Source organism: Triticum aestivum, chromosome 4D, assembly GCF_018294505.1.
Source record: "Triticum aestivum cultivar Chinese Spring chromosome 4D, IWGSC CS RefSeq v2.1, whole genome shotgun sequence".
NCBI classification, from domain to species: domain Eukaryota; kingdom Viridiplantae; phylum Streptophyta; class Magnoliopsida; order Poales; family Poaceae; genus Triticum; species Triticum aestivum.
The window spans coordinates 109,354,945-109,365,429 of NC_057805.1; the positions used below are offsets into that span (position 1 = coordinate 109,354,945).

Sequence of the window (10,485 nt, forward strand, 5' to 3'; positions counted from 1 at the left end):
TATTTCATCTATGGGTCACGAAGTCATATGACGAATGAAAATTAAAGAAAAATGTGAATACCACCGAATGGCCTCCAGTTCATGGACATGGCGGCATTGGCGCGGCCAACACCATCATAGGATGTAAAGAGATGGCTACAGCGTGTTGCGGATACGATATAGCACACGTATAAAAGGAATTAGGCAAAGGCTCACCGAGCGCGACGAATCGATGCGGTGAACTTGACGAACAGTGTGGACGAACATGTAAAATTGTTCGTGTGTGGTCGACGGAACGAGTTCCTTCTTCTCTGAATGGATTCATGGCATGGAGGAGAAGAACTTGGTGCAAGGGCTTGGACTGAGATGGTCCGAGTCACCGGGATCGTGACCTCGCGTCCATGGAGCTTCAAAAGTTCATGGAGATGTCTTGTAGGGAGGAAGAAGGGAGAGGGCAGGACAAGTGGTGGGATTGGAAGAGTAGATCAAGACACACTTCTACATATCTTGAGAACTTGAAACGGTTGAGAGTTGAAGGAATTGGAGGAGGGGTGTGTGTGGTGGCTGTAGGTTTTCTCCTCTGTTATGTAGGTTGAGAACGAACGTACAAAGGGAAGAGGAAGGGGAGGAGGTTTCGCTCGATGGGAGATGGGCCTGTTTATTTATCTTTGGATAGGGTAGCAATTAAAGGGATTTAGTGGGTGGCTTCTTTCATGGTGTAAGTTTCCTTTCTTTATGTAGTGGGAGCGTACGGAAAAGATGAGCATGAGAGGATAGTGGGAACGTTCAGAGAAGCTGAGGAGAGGCGTCCCTTGGGGTAATGGACCAGATCGGCCAGGCCAAGTGGAATAGTGGGAAGAGAGAACAGAGAAGAAAAGAAAACAGAGACGGGCTTGGCCAATTCGGTTTGGAAGAAAAATGTGGATGCACCCTAGGAGAGAGAGAGAGAGATGTTGGTCTAATGGAATTGTGCTCGAGATTGAGAAAAGGAAAAGAAATTGATTTTCCTTTTAGGAAAATCTAGAGAAGGAAAAGAAGCTCAAATAAATATCTAACGGATTTCAGAAGACCAAAGAAAATTTAAAGGCGCATATTTTAATATGCCGAAGAAGGGAAAATAAAACTGATTAAAAGGAAAGGACTAAACACAAATTTTAATTTAGGTTCACATTAGTTGAAATTAAATCTTCTGAACAGAAAAGTCTAATTTAAGCTTTGTTAACTTTTTCTCGCCCTGGTTTTTGAGAAAACTTTTTCTTGAACATTCCGAGAATCGGGATGTTACAGTTCTTAGGGTGTAGATTAGATTATGGACAGTGGATTCAATCCGATTCGATTCGAGCGGATTCGATTCGGATCCATTGTTTTGGGGATGAATCTTGATGATGTTGTTCTTGCTGTTTATGTTGAATGCTAGGGTGTAGATTAGATTGATGACTGTGAATGTTGTTCACTCCAAATGGTATTGTTCTTGATGCTGTGAGTGATCTTCTTAGCATTGTTCTTGATGTTGATGTTGTTGTTAATGAGTGTGAATGCTCATAGGTTGTTGTTGTTGTTGTTGTTGTTGTTGTTGTTGTTGTTGTTGTTGTTGTTGTTGTTGTTGACTATGAATGCTAGTTTGCTCACTCCACATTGTTGATGCTGTTGTTGTTAGCACTGCTCTTGTTGTGTACTGATGTTCTTCATAGGATGAGCTACTGATGCTGCTATTCTTACCATTGTGTGTATGCTGTGCAAGTGTGTTGTGTCTTGTTCTAATAGGACATTGCATGTTGTTCTTAGGCTACGTGAATGTATGATCAACATAGGATAGTGCATGTGCATGGTAGTAGGACATACCTCAATGCCAAAAATAGTTGTAGGACACACATGATCAGAGTAGGACAATGCATGTGCATGTGCATTTGGAATGATATGATAGCACTAACCATTGCTTGCTCATTGTTAGCATTGATCATTGCTAGTGCTAATCACTGTTAGCACTGAACAGTGTTAGCTCTCATCATTATTAGCTTTGATAAGTGTTAGCATTGATCATTGGCATTTGCACTGCCAATGATCATCTTTCATTGTTGCTAACACTCGTCCTTCTTGCTAGAAAGATAATCAAGATGGAGTGGGACAGAGCCGGCGAGGGAACTCAGGTTGTTGTCGGCAGAGAGGGTGCGGAGGACCTCATCCCCACGAACCGGTGGCCGATGAGGGCGCTGGTGCCTGGAAGGATGGAGTACATGAGCATGCCACTCGGCGCTGGCAGGAGGCCGAGGACAGGCCACGAGGAGGGTGCACGGGAACCAGGTTCTACGTGCAGGTCCATGACCAGGAGGACATCGTCATGCTCGTCATCCTGCCTGCCTTCAGGCCGGTGCAATGGCTGGTCAGCGGCCCACCTCGCGTCGTCAGCCTCTCCGCCAATGATACGAGTTCTGGGTCCAGGTGCAGATGTGGGCAATGGTTAAATTGCGACGCTCTTTTCGCCTACGACCAAAAATTTAAGCCCATAAACAAAAATTAAGCTTATAAACCAGAAGGGAGGTCAATATTTAATATATGTCGTAAATGAAGTGGCCTAACGGGAGATTTTGGATGGCTTCGTCCCCATGATCGGCATTTTCACTTGCTGATGCTGATGCAGCTGTAAGTTCGAAAGGTTTTTGGTCGGTTATTGACCATGTGCATCGTTTGATCCCGAGTTCGAGAGAGTATTCTCTTCCATTATTGTGACGAAAAGAAAACATGACTATTAGAAAAAGAAGTCCATTCGATGGTCTTCTTGTGACGTATAAATACAGCTGCCCCGCACGCGCCTTTGGGTTTAGACTTTGAGAAGAAGTCAGATGATAGATATGTGGGCAATGGTTAAATTGCGACGCTCTTTTCGCACAACTCAGGCTCCACTATTTTCCAAACAACGGAGCATAGATAATCAATTTTCGCGTTGTTGGTGAGGTTTAAGTCGTACGAAGGAGGCTTTCGCCATCCACTGCTGACAAAACAGTGTTAGAAGTTTCAGCTACCGCAGTTACATGAACGTGGACAGCCCCAACCGTAATTGTAAAATGACAATGACAAATGACTGGTTTTTGTACCAGGGATTCATCGACATGTAGTTTATTTTTATGCAAGCAGAAGCATACATGCATCTGCAGCTGGTCAGAATGCTCTGCTGATTGATTGTACTATTTGCATGCACCCCTCACAAAAATTCTCCAGATCACACGAATTAATCCACCTCACCGGCAGTAATAATGGAATTGGATTGCGTGATCTTATCAAAGAGCCTCCGTGCTTGGTTCACGCCGCCCTGGCCCCGGCGATCACCACCACCACCAGAGCGGCTTGGCCTTGACCGTGCACCCCCGGTTGGCGGCCGTGGTCTCGCCGTCGATCCTGTCCACCGTGACCTCGCACCGCGCCCACACGTCCACAGTCCACGTCCGCAGCACCTTCCCGAGCCTCACCCGCACCGGCACCCGCGCCTCCACCGTCAGCGGCACGGCGCCCGCCGCGGCCTGCTCCGCCAGCCGCGCCCTCTGGTCGTCCGTGAGGGCCAGGCCGTCCCTCCCGGTGAGCGGCATCGAGATGAGCGTCACGTTCCTCGGTGCCTGGTAGAAGGCCGGCCAGCGGCCCGTGGCGAGGAGGAAGCCGGAGTAGGAGACGCTGACCTCGCCGCCGCCGCGGTAGTCCACGCCGACCTTCTTGTTGGCGCCGTTGTCCGCGCGCACGGCGGCGTCGAGCTGCGCGGGGGAGGCGTCGAGGAGGCCGGCGACGGAGAGGGACGTGACGGAGAAGGAGGGCGCCCTGGGGCGGAAGACGAGGTAGACGGCGCCCACGAACGCGGCGGCGAGGACGAGCAGGAGGAGGAGCGCGCAGCAGGCGCCGCAGCAGGCGCGGCGGAGCATGCGGCGCCGGGCCGGCCGCGCGGCGAGCTTGCGGTACCTGCGCGCGCGGTCCGGGGGCGGGACCCGGAGCACCTGGTCCTTGGGCACATGCACGATGTACGACGCGCCCGGCGCCGGCGCCGGCGCCGCTATTGTGGAGCGCAGCGGCGCGGTCTCCGCGGCCGCGTCGCTGTTGTCGGTTGGCGGAGCGGGTGGGGTGGAGAGCGGCAGCAGCGGCGCGGGGTGGACGCGGTCCGCCATGAGGGCGGAGTTGCTGGGTCGCCTCGCCTCGCCTGTGAGGTGTGTGACTGAAGCTCGATCGGGGAGACGGGAGAAGAGTGTGAGCTGATGAGCTGCTAGCTGGGCTGGGTCTATGTATACACTGGGGGAGCGCGTGGAGACGAAAGGGACACGTGGGAAACGGTCGCCACACGCTGTTCAAACCTGGGGTACTTCTTTTTCGTGCTGCTTTTGAGACGAGATGAGGCTGCGAGTCGAGTCGGGGTTGCCGCCGTTTGATTTCGTTTCTTTTTCTCGTGCTTCAAGAAACAACTTCACTTTTTTAACATAACTTGCACCATTTGATCGATTAATTAAGCTAGCATAAACTCAACCGCAAAAAAAAAACCTAACATAAACTCATAGCTCAAACGCCGTCGTGTGTCTCGAAAGCAAGTCGTCGTGGAAGAAAGCGTCAGAAAACACGGGTTAACATCCGAGTTTTTTTTTTGCGGGTAACATCCGAGCTTGACAGAGACCTGAATATTCGGAGGGCATTACTCGCGGTTCCAGACGCAAAACGATTATCTGTGGAATAATGAACGAATATCTTAAGTGTGCAACAACGGTGCCTCTACTCTACTCTGCTCCCGGTCTCGTCTTGTCTTGTAATGCTTGTAATACAGGTTTTCAGTTCGGGATAGTTTGTAAATGCGCGTATGTGCACCAGATGAGGATTTTCTTCCTAGACAAGGAAACGCAACCACCCTGACTACGACTAGATACATAGGCAATGTACGTAGTTAGTACTAGGTCCTTGTGTGCAAGTCTCGCGTTCCGAATCAAAAGGGGAGGGCCATCTATAAAAGTAGGAAAAGCGTGTGAGGATGCACACGCATGCTACAATTGTTTTTATTAAACGATGCTACAATTGTTTTTAGCTCTGGTATATACGTAGGATGATGGTCGATATATAGCTCGCTGCTTTGACTAACTGCCTATCCGGGGTTGCATTGCATTGCACCAAACCAACAGCAGGTCCAACATATGAGTAGTACATACACACGCGCGCGCGTGCTTGGTTCATGTTAAAGTCCTCGTTTAGCCTGCCTTGAGACGTGACACAAAGCCGTCGGTTCACCATTAATCTATACTCCGTACAACGACCCACACATGCAGATAGATCAATCGGTCGGTGAACATGCACCGCAACATAAACATGTGTGCAACGATGATGATACGCTGTGGGCAACGGGCCAGGTATATACACAGTCATATACTCTGCGATAAGTAATTCCGAACGAAGAGAGTATAAATCATGGCCAAGTTACATTAGCACACACGAAGATCATAGTCAACTTAATCAATAATTAACGGCAAAAGAAAACTTAATCAATAATTAGAACTTCCTTCACTTGAGTTCTTCGGGAGGGAGGGGATCCTGGGCCGTTCACACCGACCTGCCGAGAGTGGGCAATCACCTGCACAGTCTGTTGCCAAAGGTCATTATCTTCTATTCTTAAATTCTTAGACAGTTGCCATTGTTTCACTAATTTTTGTGTGGGCATAAACGATACTATATACTCCCTCCGTTCCAAAATAGATGACCCAACTTTATACTAACTTTGTATTAAAGTTAGTACAAAGTTGAGTCATCTATTTTGAAACGGAGGGAGTACATTGGACGGTTAGAGCAAATATATGTACACCATGTGACACATTTTTCGTTTAAATGGCACCCCCGATTACTACAATCCAATAGTTTCCATTTTTGTACATCATTTTCTCAAATGTTGTTTATGCAATAGTTTTAGGTTTTTAGCATATATTTATGCATTTGTTTATCATGTTTCCTGTAGCAAAGTGCGGGCATCATCTAGTTTCCTTAACAGATAGAGCCAAGTCAAAATAAACTGCAAACTAAATTAGCGCATCTCCAATGCCAACCCTTAAACTGCCCGCAACCGTTCGAACTGCACGGTCCGGACGTGTTTTGACATCCAACACAGTCCTGTATCGATCCGCTCGGCGGCGCGGACGTGTTTTATCTCGCAAGCCGGAGACAAACTCGGGGGAAACTCGGGGGACGGGGGGGGGGGGGGGGGGGGAGAGGGCTTTGCGGGCATCTAAACCGCTACTACGCCCGCAACTGACTAGCCTTGCCCACCAAACAACCCCACCCACCTCTCCCACGCTTTCCTTCCGATGCACGCATCGCTTCCCTCGCGACATCAATGCCGGCCCAGAGCACGTAGCAGCCGGCATTGCTGCCGCGTGATGTGACCTCTCGGGAGCCGCCACTTCAATGTGGATGCAACCTCCCAAGGAACCAACTCCGGCCGCTGCACTGTATTGAAGCGGATGACTGTCCGTTAGCATGGCCCGGCTAAGGCTTTATAAGCTGTGCTCCGGCGCCGTCCACATTGCTCCGCATGTCCTCGTCCTCACCTCTCCTCTTCCTCCCCAACTCCGGCGATAGGCAAGTCATGGGCCTCAGCGCTGGCAGACGCGGACTCCGGAACGCGGCGACACCCTCGCACTCTAGGGTTGTTGTCCTCATCGACGACTGGCTCCTTAATGAAGCAGGAGATCATCATCTCCTCTGCGACGAGGAGGACCAGCTGTCGCCACAGCAGCCAACGACTCAAGACGTGGTGATGCGGAGCATCCTTCGGTCATCCCCATGGACACCACATTGACTCATCAAGCACCAAGTGGACCCATAACAAGAGCTCGCGCACGTGCCATCAAAACGAGGTGAACTCGCTCCTCTTCGAGCATGACATGAATATAGATGGGACTTGGTTACTGCCTCACCATGGAACATTGTGTATCATTAGGTACGAGGACGACCTCCACCAAGAAGCTAAGGAACCTCGCAAAATCCAAGAAGAAGGATGAGAAGGCCGCACAGAAGAAGGAGTCTAGTAGCAAGAAGAAGAAGACGCACCCAGGCGACCTCGTGCACATGACCCTTTTGGACCCCGTCCGCACAGGCTATCTAGAGAGTTTCTGGATACCCCGTACACACGGGCCTCCAGGACCCCATGGGGCCCTCCATGATACGTCTCCAACATATCTATAATTTTTTATTGTTCCATGCTATTATATTATCTGTTTCGGATGTTTTGTATGCATTAATATACTATTTTACATTATTTTTGGGACTAATCTATTAACCTAGAGCCCAATGTCAGTTTCTTTTTTTTCCTTGTTTTTTAGTTTCGCAGAAAAGGAATACCAAACGTAGTCCAAACAGAATGAAACCTTCGCGATGATTTTTCTTGGACCAGAAGACAACCAGGAGACTTGGAGATGAAGTCGGAGGAGCCACGAGACGACCCAAAGGATGGAGGGCGCCCCCCCCATCCTTGTGGGCCCCCCGTGACCCTCCTGGCCTAATTCTTTCGCCTATATATTCCCAAATATCCCCAAACCACTAGAGGCATCCACGAAAACACTTCTCCACCGCCGCAACCTTTTGTACTCATGAGATACCATCTAGGGACGTTTTCCGGCACCCTCCGGAGGGGGATTCGATCACAGAGGGCTTCTACATCAACTCTACTGCCCTTCCGATGAAGCGTCAGTAGTTTACCACAGACCTACAGGTCCATAGCTAGTAGCTAGATGGCTTCTTCTCTCTCTTTGATTCTCAATACCATGTTATCCTCGATGTTCTTGGAGATCTATTCGATGTAATACTTTTTTGCGGTGTGTTTTCCAAGATCCGATGAATTGTGGATTTATGATCAGCTTATCTATGAATATTATTTGAATCTTATCTGAATTCTTTTATGCATGATTTGATATCTTTGTAATTCTCTTCGAACTATTGGTTTGGTTTGGCCAACTAGATTGGTTTTTCTTGCAATGGGAGAAGTGCTTAGCTATGGGTTCAATCTTGCGGCGTCCTTTCCCAGTAACAGCAGGGGCAGCAAGGCACATATTGTATTGTTGCCATCGAGGATAAAAAGATGGGGTTTTCATCATATTTCTTGAGTTAATTCCTCTACGTCATGTCATCTTACTTAATGCGTTACTCTGTTCTTCATGAACTTAATACTCTAGATGCAGGCAGGAGTCGGTCGATGTGTGGAGTAATAGTAGTAGTTGCAGAATCATTTCAGTCTACTTGACATGGACGTGATGCCTATATTCATGATCATTGCCTTAGATATCATTATAACTTTGCGCTTTTCTATCAATTGCTCGGCAGTAATTTGTTCACCCACCATATTGTTTGCTATCATGAGAGAAGCCTCTAGTGAAACCTATGGCCCCTGGGTCTATTTTCCATCATATAAGTTTCTGATCTACAATATTAGTTTCCGATCTACTATTTTTGCAATCTTTTACTTTCTGATCCATAAACCAAAAATACAAAAAATATTTACTTTGTCGTTTATCTATCTCTATTAGATCTCACTTTTGCAAGTAACGTGAAGGGATTGACAACCCATTTATCTCGTTGGGTGCAAGTTGCTTGATTGTTTGTGCAGGTATTAGGTGACTTGTGCGTTGTCTCCTACTGGATTGATACCTTGGTTCTCAAACTGAGGGAAATACTTATCTCTACTTTGCTGCATCACCATTTCCTCTTCAAGGGAAAACCAATGCAAGCTCAAGAAGTAGCAGGAAGAATTTCTGGCGCCGTTGCCGAGGAGATCAACGCGAAGTCAAGACATACCAAGTACCCATCATAAAACTCTCATCTCTTGCATTACATTATTCGCCATTCGCCTCTCGTTTTCCTCTCCCCCTCTTCTAAAATGATTTTTGAAAAGATTTGCCCTTCTTCCGTTTGTCTTTTCATTTGCCTTTATGTCTTACCTGGTTTGTTTGCTCGTTCGCTTGGTATAATTGTGTGTTTATTGAAAATCAAGAACCAAAAGGTTTATGGATCCTCATCCACTTGCTAATCTTTTTAAAAGATCCAATTATGATGAACCAATTTCTAGTGAATTGAGTGCACTAGATTATCTCTATGAGGTTTTGCTTGAAATTCGTGAATCTGAAAAATGTGATGAAGTGTTGAAAGAAGAAAAAAATTTAAGTGATTCACGATAGTGCCTTGGATGAAAAGCATGATTGCAATGATGTTATTATAAATTCCATTAATTTTAATTGTGTTAATGATATTCAAAACCCTAAGCTTGGGGATGCTAATTTTGCTATGTCTACTACTTGTTGCACTGATCATGATTGGGGTGATTCTTCTTATGATTTTGAAAATTTATTTAAGCCCCATGATGATTACGAGATTGATAATAGTGTTTGCAATAATATTGAAAGTGGGTTTGGAAGAGTGTCAACTTTAGATCCCACATATTTGGAGAATGTTCAATCTTATGAAATTCTTGATAAAAGTGGGTTTGGAGAAGGTCATGACTTTAGTTAATGTTGATCCCACTATTTTGGAGTTGGTCAACTTCGCATGCATGTGGATCGTGCTGAGAATATGTTATGTGATAGATATTTTGTTGAATTTTCTTATGATCCTACATGTAATTATTATGAGAGAGGAAAATATGGTTGTAGAAATTTTCATGTTACTAAATTACCTCTCTTCATGTTGAGATTGCTATCGTCTCTTTCTTCTTCCTTGCACATGCTAGTTTTTGCTTGCCTTGATAATTTGTTTTCTTATAAAATTCCTATGCATATGAAGTATGTTAGACTTAGATGTGTTTGTCACGTGCTATATGAAGCTCTCTTTGTGCTTCAAATCTTGTCTTTCATGTGAGCACCATCAAAATTATCAATGCCTAGCTAAAAGGCTTTAAAGAAAAACGCTTGTTGGGAGACAATCAAATATTTTTATTTGCTGTTTTTCAATAAATAATTCATCTAGCCTCTCGTTAGATGTGTTTTTGTGTTTTAATTAGTGGTTGTGCCAAGTAAGACCTTTGGGATGGCTTACAGAGATAGTTGTTTTGATCTTGCTGAAAAACAGAAACTTTTGCCCCTAGGAAAATAATTTTCATAATTCACTGAAGTGTGATTTTGATCTGATAGTTTTTTAAAACGATTGGTACACAAATTTCTAGGTTGTCCTAATTTTTCAGAATTTTTGGAGTTACAGAAGTATTTGAGAGCTACAGATTACTAGAGACTGTTCTGTTTTTGATAGATTCTGTTTTCTATGTGTTGTTTCTTATTTTGATGAATCTATGGGTAGTACCGGGGGTATGAACCATGAGAAAGTTGGAATACATTAGATATTACACCAATATAAATAAATAATGAGTTTACAACAATACCAAAAGTGGTGATTTATTTTCTTGTACTAACGGAGCTTATAAGATTTTCTGTTGAGTTTTGTGTTGTGAAGTTTTCAAGTTTTGGGTAAGGATTTGATGGACTATGGAATAAGGAGTGGCAAGAGCCTAAGCTTGGGGAT

The 10,485-nt window shown here is 45.8% G+C and overlaps 1 protein-coding gene across 1 annotated transcript; it reads right to left on the minus strand.

The window, feature by feature from the left end:
- Positions 1-3,096: 3,096 nt before the first annotated feature.
- LOC123099751 (NDR1/HIN1-like protein 13) lies at positions 3,097-4,198 on the minus strand. The gene has a single exon (XM_044521852.1). The coding sequence runs from the start codon at positions 4,122-4,124 to the stop codon at positions 3,300-3,302; it is 825 nt and encodes a 274-aa protein (XP_044377787.1). The 5' UTR covers positions 4,125-4,198; the 3' UTR covers positions 3,097-3,299.
- Between the last annotated feature and the right edge of the window lie 6,287 nt (positions 4,199-10,485).